The sequence below is a fragment of the Staurois parvus genome, unplaced genomic scaffold (assembly GCF_062004578.1).
Source record: "Staurois parvus isolate SC_StPar_1 unplaced genomic scaffold, SC_StPar_1.0 ptg001022l, whole genome shotgun sequence".
NCBI lineage: Eukaryota > Metazoa > Chordata > Amphibia > Anura > Ranidae > Staurois > Staurois parvus.
Genome location: NW_028318818.1, coordinates 187,963 through 210,000, shown reverse-complemented (window position 1 = coordinate 210,000; position 22,038 = coordinate 187,963). Strand labels below are relative to the sequence as shown.

General features: G+C 42.6%; 1 protein-coding gene across 1 annotated transcript in view; it reads right to left on the bottom strand.

Annotated features, from left to right (window-relative positions):
* LOC149441143 (beta-galactosidase-like) overlaps positions 1-17,090 on the bottom strand; it is a 55,087-nt gene extending 37,997 nt beyond the window's left edge. Inside the window, exons 1-3 of the mRNA XM_089657696.1 lie at positions 16,822-17,090; positions 10,141-10,310; positions 1,546-1,696 (exon numbers count right to left, since the gene is read on the bottom strand). Coding sequence (XP_089513822.1) covers positions 1,546-1,696; positions 10,141-10,310; positions 16,822-16,872 — 372 coding nt within the window. The 5' untranslated portion in view covers positions 16,873-17,090. The remainder of the gene's footprint in view (positions 1-1,545; positions 1,697-10,140; positions 10,311-16,821) is intronic.
* Between the last annotated feature and the right edge of the window lie 4,948 nt (positions 17,091-22,038).

The following is a 22,038-nucleotide window of genomic DNA, read 5'->3' as shown; positions in this document are numbered from 1 at the left end:
AACGCCATCGAACTGCCAGACAGAGAAGCGCGATTGGTCACTCCAGAGAACACGTCTCCTCTGCTCTAGAGTCCAGTGGCGGCGTGCTTTACACCACGGCATCCGACGCTTTGCATTGCACTTGGTGATGTAAGGCTTGGATGCAACTGCTCGGCCATGGAAACCCATTCCATGAAGCTCTCTATGCACGGTCGTTGTGCTAATCTGAAGGCCACACGGGGGTCAGCAACCAGTATATTACGATCTACAAGTAGATCATGGCCAGTTGACTGGTAGATCACGGTCTGGGCAATGCAGAGGGACTGCTTGTAAAGTTGGATATAGTAGGGAGCAAGAGCCGCATAAGCCGATGCCTCCTCTGCAGTGCTGGCTCCTGTCCGATGTGGAGTGTTAACAACTGCACTCCACCTCTTATCCCGGCTAGCGGTCTCCAGAGTGGTGCCAGCAGTAGGAAAGAAGAGATATTCAGGTCAGTGTGAGGCGATACACTGGTTATAATAACATAGGGCTGCTTTCACACTGATGTACTGTGGTCTACCCATACCGCAGGTGCAGTGCAGTGTACCTGCAAGCTTTGCTGTGGGTTTGGTGCACTTTCTGAACGCACACCAAAACTCCAGAATACAGGAAAGTGACTACACCTGCCAGATATGATAGAAGTCTATGGCAAAGCGCGAGCTAACTCAGGAAGTTCACGGATGCACTGCTGCTCCTCTGAGAAGTGATGTGTTTGACAAGTGGTGAAGAGGAGATATGTTGCTTCCTCACCACCTGATTTAAACCGATGATTGCCATGCAATGCATACGATTTCGACACAGTAGTATGGCAATTAGAGGTTTAAATCAGGTGTGAGGAGGCGACACTGTGCCCGGTGATCTTTGACTTCTCCCATGTTGTTCAGGTAGATCCCTTGATGCCGAGTGCACCCAAATATGCGACCTCTCGGCGTCTGGGCCTTAATACCGAGCGGCCGCATATTTGCATGCGATTAGAAAATACATATATGTTCTGAGAGCGTGTACCCTGCACGCTCCCAGCACATATGTCAGTGACTCACGGAAAAGGTCACGATCTTCCCTTTCGATCGGGACCTTTTCCGATCATGTGACCGTGGTGATGGCGAATCACATGACCCTAAAACCCCGCCCATCTCCTAAACTCTTTAAGGGCCGGAGGCACCGGCGCTAAGAGGCTAAGGTTGCCTAGCCCTGGTATAAGGTAATATAGACCTTGCTGCATTTAATACAGTGCCAGGGAGCAGAAAAAGAACGGAGAACCTACAAGAGATAACAACTGGAGAAAACAGTGGTGGTGGTGGTGTAAGGGGGGGGGTGGAATTGAAGGTAGGTAGCCGTGACGTGCTGGGAGGTGCCCCTTGTACAGCATTTTTCTTTTTATAGTGTAAGAGGTCAAAAGGTAGGTGGGAGGAAATGTATGACCCAAAGGGGTAGATTTCTTAAAAGAAATAGATTGAGCGTCACATGCGCAGCTTTCGTGCAAGAGTGACAGTTGCACTATGCTCTGTGCCCCGTGGGCCTCCTTACCATGTCCCACTCTGCACAGATGTAAGGTCCAGGCCTCAGGATGACGAGCAGGCCAAGTTCCACAGTCAGGTTCAAAAAACGCTCCAGATCACGTTCTCCCTCAAAATTAAACATCCCGGGCTGAGGTTCATGGAAATTCCAGGGCACATATCTAGAAAGAGATGACCATACACTTATAAATCAGTCCACCAACACTGCAATTCCAGTTATAATCAGATATTGGAGTAGTAAATCATCTACCAGAATTTTATTAATCATGCAGATTTTTTTTTAAAGGTTTACACAATTGTTATGAATAAAATATAAAAAAAAAAAAAGTAAGCACAAAGGAACAGCGTCAAACAATCATCATTCCTCCTACCACCTCCAGAAGAGAAGAACAGAGAAGTACAGGCAAATATGGAGGCACTGCCGTTGGTAGAGAACAACGCCATAAAATGTAAATAGGAAAGGCATTGGCTTCGTCAGTCAGATGGCACAAGAACATAAGGCAATATTTGTTCTTTAATGAGAGACTGACTGAATAATTGTCTAAGGTATAACACTTGCAAATAACTTCCTATTGCCCTGAGGAAGTCTACATGAACAAAATGCGTAGGGATAGGGCTTTGGCACTGACGTCATCATGCATGCATGCCATATTGGGCAGCATGCTGATTTGATTACAGGCTGTTGCATGGTCTTCTCTTGTAAGTACATTTCTTTTAATAAATGCAGGTTTGTTTTACTGTAATAAACTATAGATCTTCTTTCTTTTGTGGCATATTGGGGCTTATATTGGGCACAAGCTTAATCTGAGCCTTCAGCAGCTACCATCAAAGGCTACTGCGTACTTGGAGGCAGAGGAGTCAACGAGCTTGCTGCCCTTGCTGTGGTGTGACTGAATGGTCGCTGGGCTTATACCCAAGCTCTGTTGTCCTCTTTATGTTTGGGATCTAATGGTCTGGTAAGAGATTAGAGCTCTGTGTTGGTGAAGGAGCACGAGGCCCACAACAAGGATTGCTGGCACTTGTGGGTCACACGTCACAGAACATTAAATGATTGAAGTGGGATTTTGGCACTTTGATATGTGGAGTCAAAGTTGGTACTGCCAACCATAATTTCAGGGATTTTTGTGGACAGCCTCTATATTGAAATAATTTTTCTCTGACCAAAGTAACGTGAACCTGATTTTTCCAGCCTGTGAAGGATGGTGGATGTGAGGCTAACTAATGTTGTGCAGTGATCTTCCTTGCTATAAAAAGTAGCCTGATGGCTGAAACCAAAATGTTAGGTGGGAATAGTTCTTCATCGAAACAATCCCAAAATAAATAAAGAATTTAATGTCTAGAGCAGCCTTCTCCAACCTTCTCCGGTTAACCCCAGGGATAATCTTGAAATAATTTTCAGATCTCAGAAAAACACTTGCAAAACAGCAATTCCTTGGTCAGTGAGAAAAAAAAAAAAATGTTCCTTACATTGGTGGCAAGTATGAAGAATGTACCCCTTTGTAGTGGTGGTTAGAATGTCATCCAGATTTCCCAGAAGGTGACAAATCTTATTTGCATCTAGATGTCACCTCCTTCCAGAGGGTGCTTTGTCGCTTTCAGATGCTAATTGGTGACCATATGTCTCTGCCTTGATTCTGAACACATTTTATATTATAACATGAAATTAGCTAAATCTACAATGTCATATTTCTACAGGTCACATCTCAGCTACTCAAATCTTACATGTACGGGCAGCACAGTGGCTAAATGGTTAGCACTTCCGCCTGGCAGCACTAGGGTCGTTGGTTCGAACACAGCCATGGCACCACCTGTCTGGAGTTTGCATGTTCTCCCTGTGCCTGCGTAGGTTTCCTCTGGGTAGTCCGGTTTCCTCCCACACTCCAAAGACATGCTGGTAGGTTAATTGGATCCTGTCTAAATTGGCCCTAATATGTGTATGTATGAATGTGAGTTAGGGACCTTAGATTGTACACCCCTTGAGGGTTAGGGACTGATGTGAATGTACAATATATATGTGTAAAGCGCTGCGTAAATTGACGGCGCTATATAAGTTCCTGAAATAAATAATGTACGTTACAGGTAGGTCAATGGGCTCCTGTCTAAATTGTCCCTAGTATATGTATGTATGGATGGGAGTTAGGGACCTTAGATTGTACACCCCTTGAGGGCTAAGAGCTGATGTGAATGTGCAATAAAAAATTTTTTCTATAAAACATATATATCTGCGTACATGGACGGCACTATATAAGTACATATAATAAACATATGAAATAAGTAAACATATGAAATGACCCGTTCAAAAGTCTTCATACCCTTAGTTCTAAATACGATGCATCACCCCTTTTAGCATCAGTGACAGTGTGTAGTCTTTTGTAAGAGTTGTCTAGAAGGCTCTGAATTCTTGCAAGTGGTATAGTTGCACATTCTTAGGAAAATGTCTCCAGGTCCTGCAAAGTCTTTGGTCGTCTTGCATAAACTGCATGTTTGAGATCTCGCCAGAGTAGCTCAATGATGTTATGGTCAGGAATCCTTACACCCTTTTCTACTGTAACAACTGAAGGGTTAACTTGGCCTTGTGATTATGGTCATTGCCGTGCTGGAAAGTCCAAGAGTGTCCCATGCGCAGCTTTCGTGCAGAAGAATGGAGATTGTCGGACAATATTTTCTGATAGCATGCTGCATTTATCTTGCCATTCGTGTTCACAAGATTCCCCGTGACTTTAGAGCCCACATCTCCCCAAAACATCAGTGAGCCACCACCATGCTTTACAGTGGGGATGATATTCTTGTCGCTATAGACCTTGTTGACCCCCTCTCCAAATATAGCACTTATAGTTGTGACTATAATGTTCTATTTTGGTCTTGTCACTCCAGATTACAGTGTGCCTGAAGCGGTGAGGCGTGTCAAGGTGTTGTCGGGCATATTTTAACCGGGTTTTTTTGTGGCCTTGGAGCATTAAAGGCTTCTTTCTGGCAACTTGACCATCTTTTTCCAGAGCAGCATATATTTCTCCTGAGTAAAATAGAGAAGTGCAGCGCTTAAAACATTAATCAGCAGTGTATAGAATATCCCGCATTAAATAAGAGCAATAAGTAATAAATTATATATATATATATATATATATATATAAAAATAGTCCTATATAAATGACAGTCTGTGTGGATATAAGGTGCAAGAAGAAAATTAAAATCCAGTGGTGGTGCTCTCAGAGGTATGGTCGAATTACGCACTCACCAGATGCGTAATTAATATACGCATTAAGTATCACATCCAGGGTCTCCTTATCAGGTAGAGGTCTGGTCAGGGGCGTAGGTAATTCCCCGTCAGGGTGATGGTCTTATGTGCTCAATGGAGTTAAAATGGATCCAGGTAGCCAGAGGTCCCTTTAAGGGATGAGTAAGTGAGGATGCCTGCTTACAGGGAACTCCCTTCTCAGGATACAAAGGATGGATGGATGGCTGGCTGGATCACAAAAGCGGGCACTGCAAATGAAATGCTCCTCAAGGGAGACCAGGAAGAGTGCCCATAGTGTAGTATTCAAAATTACTTTAATTATAAAAACGAGTGTTTGCAAACAGATAAGAGCATTAAAAGCAGTAAAACAGCGTCAGGTCTGTAGAGATCAACTAACTCTCCAGATTCAAAGATGGAGTGCGTAATTCTACCATACCTCTTGGAGCACCACCACTGGATTTTAAATTTTCTTCTTACACCTTAGATCCACACAGACTGTCATATATATATATATATATATCTCTATCTCTATCTATCTTATTTAATGTGGGATATTCTATACACTGCCGATTTTACGATAAGGTTTTATTAGGTTACCTTGAGTGTTCAGCTGCTGTTTGGATAGCGCTCACTTTTATATTGCATTTCTTCTGAGGTTACCTGTGGGTTTTTCTTTGTATCCCAAACAATTCTTCTGGCAGTTGTGGCTGCAAACTTTCTAACCTTGGCTTGGTATCAAGAGATCACAGAATTTTCTACTTCTTAATAAGTGACTGAAGAATACTGACTGGTATATTCAAGTCTTTGGATATCTTAATATTCTTTTCCATCTTTATAAAAAGTTCCATTGTCTTTTGACAGTTCTTTTCTGCTCCCCATGACTCAGTATCTAGCCTCCTCAGTGCATCCACATGAGAGCCAACAGACCCATTGACTAATTATAAATAGACACCAATTGCAATTTAAAAAGCCACAGATGTGGGAAGTTAACCTGTGTGTACCCAGATACAAATCATTAGTAAAACCTCATCTGGAATATGCAGTTCAGTTCTGGGCACCAATTCACAAAAAGAACATTGGGGAACTGGAGAAAGTACAGAGAAGGGCAACCAAACTAATACGAGGCATGCAGGAGATCAGCTATGAGGAAAGATTAGAGGAACTGAATTTATTCTCTCGTGAGAAGAGGAGATTAAGGGGGGATATGATCACCATGTATAATACATAAGGGGGGATATGATCAACATGTATAATACATAAGGGGGGATAGGATCTCCATGTATAATACATAAGGGGGGGATAGGATCTCCATGTATAATACATAAGGGGGGGATAGGATCTCCATGTATAATACATAAGGGGGGGATATGATCTCCATGTATAATACATAAGGGGGGGATATGATCTCCATGTATAATACATAAGGGGGGGATATGATCTCCATGTATAATACATAAGGGGGGGATATGATCTCCATGTATAATACATAAGGGGGGATATGATCTCCATGTATAATACATAAGGGGGGGATATGATCTCCATGTATAATACATAAGGGGGGGATATGATCTCCATGTATAATACATAAGGGGGGGATATGATCTCCATGTATAATACATAAGGGGGGGATATGATCTCCATGTATAATACATAAGGGGGGGATATGATCTCCATGTATAATACATAAGGGGGGGATATGATCTCCATGTATAATACATAAGGGGGGGATATGATCTCCATGTATAATACATAAGGGGGGGATATGATCTCCATGTATAATACATAAGGGGGGGATATGATCTCCATGTATAATACATAAGGGGGGGATATGATCTCCATGTATAATACATAAGGGGGGGATATGATCTCCATGTATAATACATAAGGGGGGGATATGATCTCCATGTATAATACATAAGGGGGGGATATGATCTCCATGTATAATACATAAGGGGGGGATATGATCTCCATGTATAATACATAAGGGGGGGATATGATCTCCATGTATAATACATAAGGGGGGATATGATCTCCATGTATAATACATAAGGGGGATATGATCACCATGTATAATACATAAGGGGGGATATGATCTCCATGTATAATACATAAGGGGGGTTATGATCTCCATGTATAATACATAAGGGGGGATATGATCTCCATGTATAATACATAAGGGGGGATATGATCACCATGTATAATACATAAGGGGGGATATGATCACCATGTATAATACATAAGGGGGGATATGATCACCATGTATAATACATAAGGGGGGATATGATCACCATGTATAATACATAAGGGGGGATATGATCTCCATGTATAATACATAAGGGGGATATGATCTCCATGTATAATACATAAGGGGGGGATATGATCAACATGTATAATACATAAGGGGGGATATGATCTCCATGTATAATACATAAGGGGGGATATGAGCACCATGTATAATACATAAGGGGGGGGATATGATCAACATGTATAATACATAAGGGGGGGGATATGATCTCCATGTATAATACATAAGGGGGGATATGATCTCCATGTATAATACATAAGGGGGGATATGATCACCATGTATAATACATAAGGGGGGATATGATCTCCATGTATAATACATAAGGGGGATATGATCTCCATGTATAATACATAAGGGGGGATATGATCTCCATGTAAAATACATAAGGGGGATATGATCTCCATGTAAAATACATAAGGGGGGATATGATCTCCATGTATAATACATAAGGGGGATATGATCTCCATGTATAATACATAAGGGGGATATGATCTCCATGTATAATACATAAGGGGGGGATATGATCAACATGTATAATACATAAGGGGGGATATGATCTCCATGTATAATACATAAGGGGGATATGATCTCCATGTAAAATACATAAGGGGGGATATGATCTCCATGTAAAATACATAGGGGGGGATATGATCTCCATGTATAATACATAAGGGGGGGATATGATCTCCCTGTATAATACATAAGGGGGGATATGATCTCCCTGTATAATACATAAGGGGGGATATGATCTCCCTGTATAATACATAAGGGGGGATATGATCTCCATGTATAATACATAAGGGGGGGATATGATCACCATGTATAATACATAAGGGGGGATATGATCACCATGTATAATACATAAGGGGGGATATGATCACCATGTATAATACATAAGGGGGGATATGATCTCCATGTATAATACATAAGGGGGGATATGATCTCCATGTATAATACATAAGGGGGGATATGATCTCCCTGTATAATACATAAGGGGGGATATGATCTCCCTGTATAATACATAAGGGGGGATATGATCTCCATGTATAATACATAAGGGGGGGATATGATCACCATGTATAATACATAAGGGGGGATATGATCACCATGTATAATACATAAGGGGGGATATGATCACCATGTATAATACATAAGGGGGGATATGATCTCCATGTATAATACATAAGGGGGGATATGATCTCCATGTATAAATATATCAGTGGTTCATATAGTGAACTCGGTGTAGAGTTATTCCCCCTGAGGTCATCACAGAGGACAAGGGGGCACTCTTTACGTCTGGAGGAAAAGAAATGTAATCTCCAAACATGGAAAGGTTTCTTCATAGTAAGAGCTCTGAGAATGTGGAATAGACTCCCTCAAGAGTTGGTTCTGGCCAGCTCAGAGGATTGCTGTAGGAAAGTCCTGGATTGTTTCTTAGATACACAGAATATAACATTTATAGGTAAAGTTGATCCAAGCAATATCCGATAGCCTCTCGGGGGATCAGGAAGGAATTTTTTTTCCCTGCAGGAGCATATTGGATCATGCTTTGCTGGTGTTTTTTTTTTGCTTTCCTCTGGATCAACTGCGGGTGTAGGATTATAACTTTTTTTTTTTGTAAATGGTTGAACTGGATGGACTTTTGCCTTTTTTCAGCCAGACTAGCTATGTGTATCACCTTATGTGTCTGTACCAAAGGCCAAACATTCCAGGGGATGGAAATATTTGATCAGGGCCATTTGGGTGATTTCTGTTATCACTCTGAATCCTCCTGTATTAATTTGTATTGTAATTGTACTGTCTGCTCTTATGTTGTAAAGAGCGGCGTAAACTGTTGGCGCTATATAAACTTTGTATAATATTATTAATTTAAGGAGGCTATGTGATAATAAAATTGCTTCATGTGATCACTAGCCTTAAATAAAAAAGTTTTTTTGGCATGGTCATTCATACTTTCAATATCATTGCCAAAATATCACAATTTCTGCCAGGGGATGCAAACTTTTGAGCCGAACTGTATATGGAAAGATCTGAATCAAACGTTCACCTTAAGGATTGGTACATACAGGCTAAAGAGAAGGAAGACATGCTTTTGCCAGCAAAGAGCCCTTCCAAAACACTTGGTCCCAGATGGTGTAGTAGGAATGGTGTCTGCGGACATAACTGGCTTATGGCTGAGTTGGAAAAAAAGAAAAAGAAAAAAGAAAAAAAAGGAAAAAAGGAAGAATCGCTATCCGGTCTCCCCGGACCCTGCATTCCCTATATCTGGTCTCCCACAGTACACATAACATGGAAATGCAATTATTTTAGTAAATATAAACTGCTAAATACCTTTTCTCATCAGCAGTATATAGCAGTCTTGTGACTTCTATCAGTGTCCAACAGAGCACTGGTTAAAGCTTGTAGGAGGAGTTTTCATTCCCCTCTGACTGCCCTATGAGGCTGTATGACCCCTGACCCTCTGTCCAGACAGTGCTGATTGGCCCTGTGCACCCTCAAAAAAAAAAACAAAAAAACAAAAAAAAAAACACATCTCTAGAAATACACACCTGCCGCTACTGCTCTGCACTGTTGCAGATGGATTTGGGACAGTAGAAGAAGGGGAGAATCAGAAAAGACAGGATCAAACAGCCTTTTCACACAATGCGAAGGATTAACCCCTTAGGTTCCACAGTGAGTATAACAAGCATGCTTTACTGCATCTACAGACTAATTGTACTGTTGTGGGTTTAGTAACACTTTACAATTATACTTATTTTGAATGGCCAGAACGCAGGTCTTCTGAGCTCCGGGTAGTCATCACCATAGGACCATAATTAGGAGTACCACTCGGTACAGCGTTCAACCCCGTCCAGCCTTAGCCTGTCCTAGACTTTGACAAGCTGCAGGCCTGGGCACTACACTTGTCCCTCTGGGAAGGAGGAAGGCACAGCAGCAAAATGCCCCGTGTGCAAGGGGCCCAAGAAGTCTTCACTATGGTAATTGAAAGTAATAAAAAAGAATTGTGAAAAACATGGATGAACGTCAGTGTGGTCAGAAGAGGAATACAAAGCAGATACGCTTACACCTGAACGGCATTGAGTCCTGTCATGTACATCTTCAGCAGGCGGTCCTTCCAGTAGACGGGTGGCACTCGGAAGTAGTGGATGCTCCCAGAAATGTAACGGAAGCACTTCCCATCTTTCAGGAAGCAGTCTCTGACATAGTCAATGTTGAAGGACGGGTCACCTCCGACCTGAAAACAAAAGTCAGAATTTTTAGTGTAGAAAACAAAAAAACAAAACAAAACAAACCCAAAAAAAAAAAAAAGACACGGGCCCGGGATCTTATCACCACACAGGTGTCACAGCTATCATGGCAAAACAATAACCACACGGTGCAGCTTTCATAGTTAAAAAAAAAACCCCAAAAAACACAACTTCCTCAAATGATGGGCTATTTATAAACTATATGGTTGGAAGGAAATGCATTTTATGTCACAAATATATGTATGTATATATATATATATATATATATATATACACACATACATACACACACACACACACACACACACACACACACACACACACACACACACAGTGGGGATCGAAAGTTTGGGCACCCCAGCTAAAAATTTGTATTAATGTGCATAAAGAAGCCAAGGACAGATGGAAAAATCTCCAAAAGGCATCAAATTACAGATTAGACATTCTTATAGGTCAACAAAAGTTAGATTTTATTTCCATCATTTACACTTTCAAAATAACAGAAAACAAAAAAATGGCGTCTGCAAATGTTTGGGCACCCTGCAGAATTTATAGCATGCACTGCCCCCTTTGCAAAGCTGAGACCTGCCAGTGTCATGGATTGTTCTCAATCATCGTCTGGGAAGACCAGGTGATGTCAATCTCAAAGGTTTTAAATGCCCAGACTCATCTGACCTTGCCCCAACAATCAGCACCATGGGTTCTTCTAAGCAGTTGTCTAGAAAACTGAAACTGAAAATAGTTGACGCTCACAAAGCTGGAGAAGGCTATAAGAAGATAGCAAAGCGTCTTCAGATGACAGTATCCTCTGTTCGGAATGTAATTAAAAATGGCAGTCATCAGGAACAGTGGAAGTTAAAGCAACATCTGGAAGACCAAGAAAAATATCAGACAGAACAGCTCGCAGGATTGTGAGAAAAACAATTCAAAACCCACGTTTGACTGCACGATTCCTCCAGAAAGATCTGGCAGACACTGGAGTTGTGGTACACTATTCCACTATAAAGAGATACTTGTACAAATATGGTCTTCATGGAAGAGTCATCAGAAGAAAACCTCTTCTACGTCCTCACCACAAAAATCATCGTTTGAACTTTGCAAATGAACATATGGACAAGCCTGATGCATTTTGGAAACAAGTTCTGTGGACCGATGAGGTTAAAATTGAACTTTTTGGCCGGAATGAGCAAAGGTACGTTTGGAGAAGAAGGGGCACAGAATTTAATGAAAAGAACCTCTGTCCAACTGTTAAGCATGGGGTTGGATCAATCATGCTTTGGGGTTGGGTTGCAGCCAGTGGCACAGGGAACATATCACAAGTAGAAGGAAAAATGGATTCAATAAAATTTCAGCAAATTTTGGATGTTAACTTGATGCCATCTGTGAAAAAGCTGAAGTTAAAGAGAGGATGGCTTCTACAAATGGATAATGATCCTAAACACACCTCAAAATCCACGGGGGATTACATCAAGAGGCGTAAACTGAAGGTTTTGCCATGGCCTTCACAATCTCCTGACCTCAACATAATTGAAAATCTATGGATAGACCTTAAAAGAGCAGTGCGTGACAGACAGCCCAGAAATCTCAAAGAACTGGAAGACTTTTGTAAGGAAGAATGGGCAAAGATACCTCAAACAAGAATTGAAAGACTCTTGGCTGGCTACAAAAAGCGTTTAAAAGCTGTGATACTTGCCAAAGGGGGCAGTACAAGATATTAACTCTGCAGGGTGCCCAAACTTTTGCAGACGCCATTTTTTTGTTTTCTGTTATTTTGAAAGTGTAAATGATGGAAATAAAATCTAACTTTTGTTGACATATTATAAGAATGTCTAATCTGTAATTTGATGCCTTTTGGAGATTTTTCCATCTTTCCTTGGCTTCTTTATGCACATTAATACAAATTTTTAGCTGGGGTGCCCAAACTTTCGATCCCCACTGTATGTGTGTGTGTATATATATATATATATATATATATATATATATATACACACATACACACTATATATATATATATATATATATATATATATACACACACACACACACACACACACACACACACACACACATATACACACATATATATATATACACACACACACACACACACACACACACACACACACACACACACACACACACCACTTTATTAGGTGCACCGGTTCAATTGCTTGATAACACAAATTACTAGTCAGCCAATCACATGGCAGTAACTCATATCATTTAGGCATCTAGACGTGGTGAAGACGACTTGCTGAAGTTCAATCTGAGCATCAGAATGGGAAAGAAAGGATATTTAAGTGACTTTGACCGTGGCATGGTTGTTGGAGCCAGACAGGCTGGTCTGAGTATTTCATAAACTGCTGATCTACTGGGATTTTCACGCACAACCATCTCTAGGGTTTACAGAGAATGGTCCGAAAAAGAGAAAATACCCAGTGAGTGGTAGTTGTGTGGACTAAAATACCTTGTTGATGTCAGAGGTTGGAGGAGAATGGGCAGATTGCTTCGGGATGATAGAAAGGCAACAGTAACTCAAATAACCACTCGTTACAGCCAAGGTATGCAGAATCCCATCTCTGAAAACACAACATGTGGAACCTTGAAGCAGATGGGCTACAGCAGCAGAAGACCACACTGGGTGCCACTCCTGTCAGCTAAGAACAGGAAATGGAGGCTACACTTCGCATCGGCTCCCCAAGATTGGACAAACTTTACCTGGTCTGATGAGTCTCAATTTCAGCTGAGACATTCAGATGGTAGGGTCAAAAATTGGCATAAACAACATTGACAACTTGCTGAAGTTCAAACCGAGCATCAGAATTGGGAAGAAAGGGGATTTAAGTGACTTCGAACATGGCATGGTTGTTGGTGCCAGGCGGGCTGGTCTGAGTATTTTAAAAACTGCTGATCTACTGGGATTTTCACGCACAACCATCTCTAGGATTTACAGAGAATGGTCCAAAAAAGAGAAAATATCCAGTGAGCGGCAGTTGTGTGGAGGAATATTCCTCGTTGATGTCAGAGGTCAGAGGAGAATGGGCAGACTGGTTGCTGCGATTCAGATGGTAGGGTCAGAATTTGGTGTAAACATGAAAGCATGGATCCATCCTGCCTTGTGTCACCGGTCCACACTGGTGGTGTCATGGTGTGGGGGAGATTTTCTTGGCACTTTCAATGTGCACCTAATAAAGAGGCCGGTGAGTGTATATAACCTCTTTTAAAGGCAAATTTGTCTTTATTATGTTTTCAACAGTTTAACAATACATGGCATGGAGGAAAAATGAAAACAGGTACAAGTAGACATACATAAGAAAAGCCATCGCACAAATGTGACAATGATCATGTGAATAGGTGAAAATAGTTCCATAAAAAAAGAAAAAAAAAAATGTAAGGATCAATAACATAACGGCATGTATTACGGAGATATGAATAGATATAATGTCGAGGACGGCATCCACCACGAGAGGTAGGAGACAAAATGAGCTAGTTCTGTATAAACCAGAATGTGTATCTGAATCCAAACGGAAACAAAACAAGAACAAAACAAACACAAAAAAAAAAAAAAGGGGGGGGGAGGGGGGGTGATAAAATGGAGGAGAGAAAAAAGGAGAAGTCAGCTGGAGACATAAAGAAAGATAAGCAGAGGGGGATCAGAAGATATAACCTCTTTTAATGTAAAATGATGCAAGTTCAAATGCAGCTGCAAGGAAGTATATATGAAATAAAACCTAAAGTGGTTGTAAAGCCTTTCATATACCCAGTGAAGTGACTGGCCTCAGGTGATGCACAGAAATGAGACAAATCCTCCCATAAGTTGTACCTGTTTATCTGTAGTCTTCTCTTCTCTACATCCATTAAAAGTGCTGACTTTATAAAGCTTGTAGAACTGTCAAAACCGGGGGGAGGAGAGCTGATGTCACACTATGCAGAGCTCAGTGAGGAAAGCTCTGAGAGCTGATGGAAGGGAATAGAAGGTAACAGAAGGGAAGGGACTAGAAGGTAATGGAAAAGGAAGGGGAAAAGGAAAGGGGAAGGGGAAAAGGAAAGGGGAAGGGGAAAAGGAAAGGGGAAGGGGAAAAGGAAAGGGGAAGGGGAAAGGAAGGGGAAAGGGGAAGGGAAAGGGAAGGGGAAGGGGAAGGGAAAGGGAAAGGGAAGGGGAAGGGGAAGGGAAAGGGAAGGGGAAGGGGAAGGGAAGGGGAAGGGGAAGGGAAAGGGAAGGGGAAGGGGAAAGGAAGGGGAAAGGAAGGGGAAAGGAAGGGGAAAGGAAGGGGAAGGGGAAAGGAAGGGGAAAGGAAGGGGAAAGGAAGGGGAAAGGAAGGGGAAAGGAAGGGGAAAGGAAGGGGAAAGGAAGGGGAAAGGAAGGGGAAAGGAAGGGGAAAGGAAGGGGAAAGGAAACCACCCCCCCTCCCCAAATACACAGCTCACAGGCACAGAGCCAAGGCTGTCAATCTGCTAGATGTCCCTCCCCTGTCACCAATTTTCTCTAGGTGTCAGGAAAACTTGTCAGAAGTGATTCATACAGATATCAGGGGAACAAGGCAGCAGACAGAAATGACATTTAGTGGTCTGGATTGAGACAAGTACACACTATAGAGGGATAGGCTTTTTTTATATTTAAATTCTGAGGTTTAACCTCTTTTTGGCCATGTGAAACACACAGTATGTGCAGCGGCAAGAAAGGTTGGCTTTAATGACCATTCGCTGCACATATATGTCCACAGCGGCATGAGGCTTCTGTGCTGAGAGCACCCCGATGGAGGTGATGGTGTGAACCTCCTGCGCTCCCAAGTGTATTTGAAACTAAAAAATAATAAATAAAATAAATAAGTGTATAAATCCCAAAGGGAGCTGCTAGCATTAAATCATATACCAGTGATTACGTGAGATAAAAAGGAATAAGGAATGCAGCGCTACATTCAAATCATAAAAATATGTGAATGTGGGATCCCAAAATATCAAATAAGTTAAATTAGATAAATTGTGGCGGTGTTAACAATACATATCAATAAGTGCTCGTTAATAATATCATCAACACAAATAAAGTGAATAGCTCAAAACATGTGAAAAGACATGAAAAAACCATATCCATATATATATGCATAAAACAAATTACACATATATATGATGTAATCACACGTGCCTGTTGTGAAGTGACATAACCATAATAATGGTACAAACGAAAATATATCTCAAAGTCCAAAAAATATATTATTGGTGACAAAACAGTAAACGGTGCTTCCAAATAATACTGTTAGTGACCATAGGTGAAACTCGTGCAGATTTCTGGGTGTGTACAAATCTGAGAATCCAACCACCATCTGGATTAGCCTCTCACCTCATCCCTTCGACCCTTGCGGATCAAAGAGCAGTAGTGGATCCCTCTCACGGATCCTCCAAGCACCAAAACACTCCAAAGGCACTTTTCTCAGAATATAGTATTCCCACTCTGGCTCTTCTCCAGGAAAAGTTGTAGTATCAATCTCTCAAATGAGACAAAGGAATCCTCCCATAGTGTAGTATATTTAATTATACCATAGGAACAGATAACATTTTTGCATTAGAACTTACGTAGCAGCCAGTCCAAGAAAAACCTCATGCTTTCAGATGAGGATATATCTGTTTGGGTGTACAGCTGGATGCACAGGTGTACCAAGATGGCCGCCACGCCGGAAATACGTCACCACATCAAGTTGACGCGTTGCGTCACAGTGTCATGTGACTTCATCACAGCTCACAGTGTGCAGTGAAATCAGAGCAGGGGCGGACTAACCATTTGGAAACTCGGGCATTTTTAATCATGTCCCTGTACAGTATTTATACCTTTAAAGTGCACTTTATAAAGAGTTCTGAACAGATAAAATACTTTTTTAAAAACTTTTTTCTGACCTCCAGAACGGATTAATTGGTTTTCAATGGGAAACTGCGTTTCTGTTTACAAATTTTTCTGGCTCTGCACCCTCTGGCTGGTGCACCCTTTAATGCTTGTGGTAGGTACAGAGGCGGAGTGACCATTTGGAAACTTGGGCACTGCCTGAGGACCTTGGGTCAGTAGGGGGCCCCATGAGATGCCCCTGGTACCTTTTTCATAGTCTTTTTTGAGTTTGGGCAAGGACACAGGGGCCCCATGATCCCCTATTGCCCAGGGGGCCCCATGAGTTGTCAGTCCGCCCCTGAATCAGAGGTAGACATTTCAGACTGGTGGAGGAGAAGGTACAATTGTGCCAGACTGAAGGTCACCTTCCCTTGTTTAATATATAACCACCCAGCGTTCATTTTTGGATTTAATACTGAAAAACAAGATTGGGAAATCCTCATTGTATTCCGTTATAAATTGCCCTCAAGGTGTCAGACAACTGCTGAACCAAAAACACAAGAACTTTTTTTTTTTTTTTTTTTTTTAAAGTTCAGTTTTCAGTCACAAAAATGAATCATGAACACAGGTGACCTCTGACAATCTCACATTGCAGCACCCTGTAAGGCTGGGTCTCTACATACCTGCTCACATAGACAGGCAGCCAGCAGCAGGCAGAGGACAGCGGCTCCCATGGGTGCTCCCCGCAGATCTCCCCTAATTCATCTCCTCTGTCCTGCCTCTGATGCTTCCTTTTACTTTCCTGGAACACACAATCATGTGACCCTCCCGTCTTCGGCCTGCGGGGTCCTAAATCCTGTCTGTGCAGGAGGAGACGCAGACCTGAGGTCCTACAGATAGAAGAGGGAGAGAATGAAGAGAAGCACATGGAGACCCCAGCAGGAGACACAAACCTGCTGAGCTACAGGGTTTCCCATCATGTGGCCGACTAGGGCTAGTCACATGACATTACCTATTAAAACTAAGAATGGCCACACATGTTCTCTTCTAGCTGGTGACAGCAAAGCGGCAAAGAAAACCTGTGATCACCGAAGTCCAAAAAAGTAAAAAAAAAAAAAAAAGACAATAATAATAAAAAAAAAGGTAAAAAAAACCAATAATAATAAAAAAAGTAAAAAAATAATAATAAAAAAGTATAAATGTTAAAAAAAATAATAAAAAAGTTAAAATGTTAAAAAAAAAAAAAATCATATATATATATATATATATATATATATATATATATATATATAAAAAATAAAAATATAGTGGCAGGTGCAATGGACCACTTGGTCTTTTTTTTTTTTTTTGATGAGACTTTACCTTCCTGGAATAAAGACCGCTCACTGCTGCCCTCTCTCCTTGTGCAGGGTGACTGGTCTTGTCTCCACCCCCTCCTGAGATTTTATGCAGTGGGCAGGGGCAGACTGACAACTCATGGGGCCCCCGGGCAAAAAGGGATCATGGGGCCCCTGTGTCCTCGCCCACACCCAAAAAAGCCTATGAAAAAACCAATGAAAGTTACCAGGGGCATCTCATGGGGCCCCCTACTGACCCTGGGCCCTCGTGTAATTTTATGTAGTGGGTAGGGCCTGCTGGGCCCCTCCCACAGCTCTGATCTCTACACAGGATTCGTACAGCACAGTGATGATGTCACAGCTCCTTTTACAATGTAATATCTGGGTTTTCAAAGGCATTTGATGGACACAAAGTGGATTTATATTCTTTGTGGTTATTAAGGAATACATTTAATTTAACTGCTTCTGCAGAACTACAGGGCAGCAGGGCTGTGCAAAATCACATACAGGCGTACCTCAGTTTACAAATTTAATGCGTTCTGTGGGACTTTTTGTATCGCGAAAAATTTGTAAACCGAAATGCAGTTTCCCATAAGAATCCATTGAAAACCAATTCATCCGTTCCGGAGGTCAGAAAAAAGTTTTAAAAAAAAGTCTTTTATTTGTTCAAATCTCTTTCTAAAGTGCACTTTAAAGGCATAAATACTGTACAGGGACATGATTAAACATTAATTTGTAAATGCACTGAAAACCAATGAATCCGTTCGTATTGCAAAAAAATTTGTAAACCGAGGCATTATTTTCAATGGATTTTTATTTGTAAACTGAAAATGACATTAACCGAGGCACGCCTGTACTTATATAGCGCCATCAATTTACGCAGCGCTTTACATATATATTGGAGTACGTGCGCACCTGTGTCTGCGCGTGCTCGCACCATCACGTGATTGGTGAGCAGGAAGTTTGGGAGGGGGTTGGAGGATGTCCTCTTAGCTGTAGAAATGATACAGAGTTTGGTAGCAAACGGTGACAGGAAATATGGTGAGCTCCCCCTGGTGACCACTGTACCACACTGAAGAGGCTGCACCCGTGTCCTTAAAGGGGACCTCCGGTTTATTATATCTTGATGACATCTGCTTATCCTGTGTCGATCCTGTTCCTATGCTGAGAGGGACCCATTGGCAGACCTCCACTATACCATACACTGCGCATTACCATTGCGCGTCCGGTGAGTGCGCATTTTACCCATCACCTTGCCTCTCACCTATCTCTTTGAGGAAACATGTGAAGTCACATTGAGCTCCATTGTTTTAGAACTTTTTTCATGCATATATGATTTATACAGAGTCATTGAAGAACTCTTCATATCTTTATGTGTTTAGCGCTGCACTTACCCTGATTATATGTGTTATTTGGAAGGTTTTATGGTTCCCTTTTACTGTGCATAGTCGCTTATTTGTATGGAGCGCTCGCTGAGTTACTTTTTCTATATATATTGTACATTCACATCAGTCCCTAACCCTCAAGGGGCGTACAATCTAAGGTCCCTAACTCACATTCATACATACACATACTAGGGACAATTTAGACAGGAGCCAATTCACCTACCAGCATGTCTTTGGAGAGTGGGAGGAAAACGGAGTACCCGGAGGAAACCCACGCAGGCACAGGGAGAACATGCAAACTCCAGGCAGGTGGTACCGTGGCTGGGATTCGAAGCAACGACCTGAGTACTGCCAGGCGGAAGTGCTAACCATTTAGCCACTGTGCTGCCCTTTTGGGAATCCCTTTGCATGGGACAAATGCGCTACAGTTCTCTGACAGGTCCTGCGCAATCAACATCTTTCTTACCTAGACAAGCACAAAAAGCATCAGAGACAGTAAAAGAAAAAATCCAAATATAATTGTGGAAGAGGGAGGGGGGAGGAGCCAAGTTTAAAAAAGTTGCTTTATTGGGTAAAAGTCTGCTTTATTTATTTCAGGAACTTATATAGCGCATACATATATATTGTACATTCACATCAGTCCCTAACCCTCAAGGGGCGTACAATCTAAGGTCCCTAACTCACATTCATACATACACATACTAGGGACAATTTAGACAGGATCCAATTCACCTACCAGCATGTCTTTGGAGTGTGAGAGGAAACCAGAGCACCTGGAGGAAACCCACACAGGCACAGGGAGAACATGCAAACTCCAGGCAGTTAGTGCTGTGTTTGGGAGTCGAACCAACAACCCTAGTACTGCTAACCACTTAGCTACAGGTCTCTTCCCAATTTTCAGACTGCAATATAGATGAGAGGCATGGGCTGATCTGTGTCAGACATTTGTGAACACAGCCTAGAACTAAACAGACACCAAGAATTACAAGTTTTCAGGTCTCTCCTCCAGTGATCAGACTGCAACACTGTAACTTTGCAGGAGGTGCCATAGTTGGGATTTGAACCAATGACCCTAGTGCTGCCAGGCAGACGTGCTAACCATTTAGTCACTGTGCTGCTGTCACTCTTCTATGTTTCCATCTTGTTCTTTAAATCTCTTTCTTTCAGTATATAGACCGGAATACAGTTTGCTTAACCCCTTTATTGCCAAAGCCATTTTTGCCTTTCTTTTTTTTTTCACACAAAAATCATTTTAGGTCTGAAGATTACTTAAAGAAGAACTTCAGGCAATTTATTATTTTTTCCATGCAGTAAGGCTGTGCCTGCACTGCATGGGTTAACTGCTCTTTTTTTTCTAGGGCAGTGGTCTCCAAACTGCAGTCCGGGGGCCAGATGCGGCCCTTTGCTTGCTTTTATCCAGCCCTTGGGGCACTATTTTCATCCACTGATACCAACAATCGGGCATAATCCCACCCACATCCCCTCACTGACACCAAAGAAAGGGCAGAATTCCTCCCACTGACACCAAAGAAGAGGCAGAATTCCTCCCACAGACACCAAAGAAGGGGCACAATTCCTCCCAATGACTCCAAAAATGAAGCTCAATGACACCAACAATGGGGCACTATTCCTCCCACTGACTTTTTTTTTCTAGGGCAGTGGTCTCCAAACTGCAGCCCAGGGGCCAGATGCAGCCCTTTGCTTGCTTTTATCCAGCCTTTGGGGCACTATTTTCATCCACTGATACCAACAATCGGGCATAATCCCACCCACATCCTCTCACTGACACCAAAGAAAGGGCAGAATTCCTCCCACTGACACCATAGAAGGGGCAGAATTCCTCCCACTGACACCAAAGAAGGGGCAGAATTCCTTCCACTGACAACAAAGAAGGGGCAGAATTCCTTCCACTGACAACAAAGAAGGGGCAGAATTCCTCCTACTGACACCAAAGAAGGGGCAGAATTCCTTCCACTGACACCATAGAAGGGGCAGAATTCCTCCCACTGACACCAAAGAAGGGGCAGAATTCCTTCCACTGACAACAAAGAAGGGGCAGAATTCCTTCCACTGACACCAAAGAAGGGGCAGAATTCCTTCCACTGACAACAAAGAAGGGGCAGAATTCCTTCCACTGACAACAAAGAAGGGGCAGAATTCCTCCTACTGACACCAAAGAAGGGGCAGAATTCCTCCCACTGACACCAAAGAAGGGGCAGAATTCCTCCCACTGACACCAAAAGAAGGGGCAGAATTCCTCCCACTGACACCTAAGAAGGGGCAGAATTCCTCCCAATGACTCCAAAGATGGGGCATTATTTATTCCCACTAACATCGGGGAGGCATTATGTCATCTCCTCACCACCTGACTTAATCCCCCCTGCGCTCACTGGAGCACTGGGCTGTGGACAGGGCCATGGATAAGGGGGTACCCCCAGTCCTCCAGTATGGGGCCCAGGTCAGCAGGGGGGCTCAGGCAGTGGGGTGAATCGGATGTGGGCATAGAGGGTGATGGGTGTGGCAGGGGGGCTATTGCTGAAACCGATCTCTCTGCAGAAGCTGGAAGTTGGCTTCTCCTCCTTTCCCTCCCGCTGGCTTTTATCTGCTGCAGAGAAAGCCATACAGGGGCTGATTATCCGTTACCGACCCGGCTTGACCCTGACCTGCTTTGGCTCTCTTCCTGGCTCACCACCCCGGCTTGATCCTGACCTTTCTCCTACCTGACTTCATTTCCTGCTCTACCAATCTACCTGGATCCACGTGTCCTCTGGAGGACCTCCTCCTGCATCTGGTCCACCCATGGGTACTGTCTCACCAGGCATCACCAAGCATCCATACCATTGGCAATCCGTGCTTCTTTGGGCATTGCACCTTCTGTTACCACCTTCAGGGGTGCACTGCACTCTCTCCATATCAGCCTCCGGTCAGGTATGTGACATTGTGTCTCTGAGGAGCTGATTGTTTCTCGGGACATGTTTCTGGTGGTGTCTCTGAGGAGATGATTGTATCTCTGGGGACATGTTTCTGGTGGTGTCTCTGAGGAGATGATTGTATCTCTGGGGACATGTTTCTGGTGGTGTCTCTGAGGAGATGATTGTATCTCATAGTTACATACAGGGGTGGATTGACAACTCATGGGGTCCACGGGCAATAAGGGATCATGGGGCCCCTGTGTCCT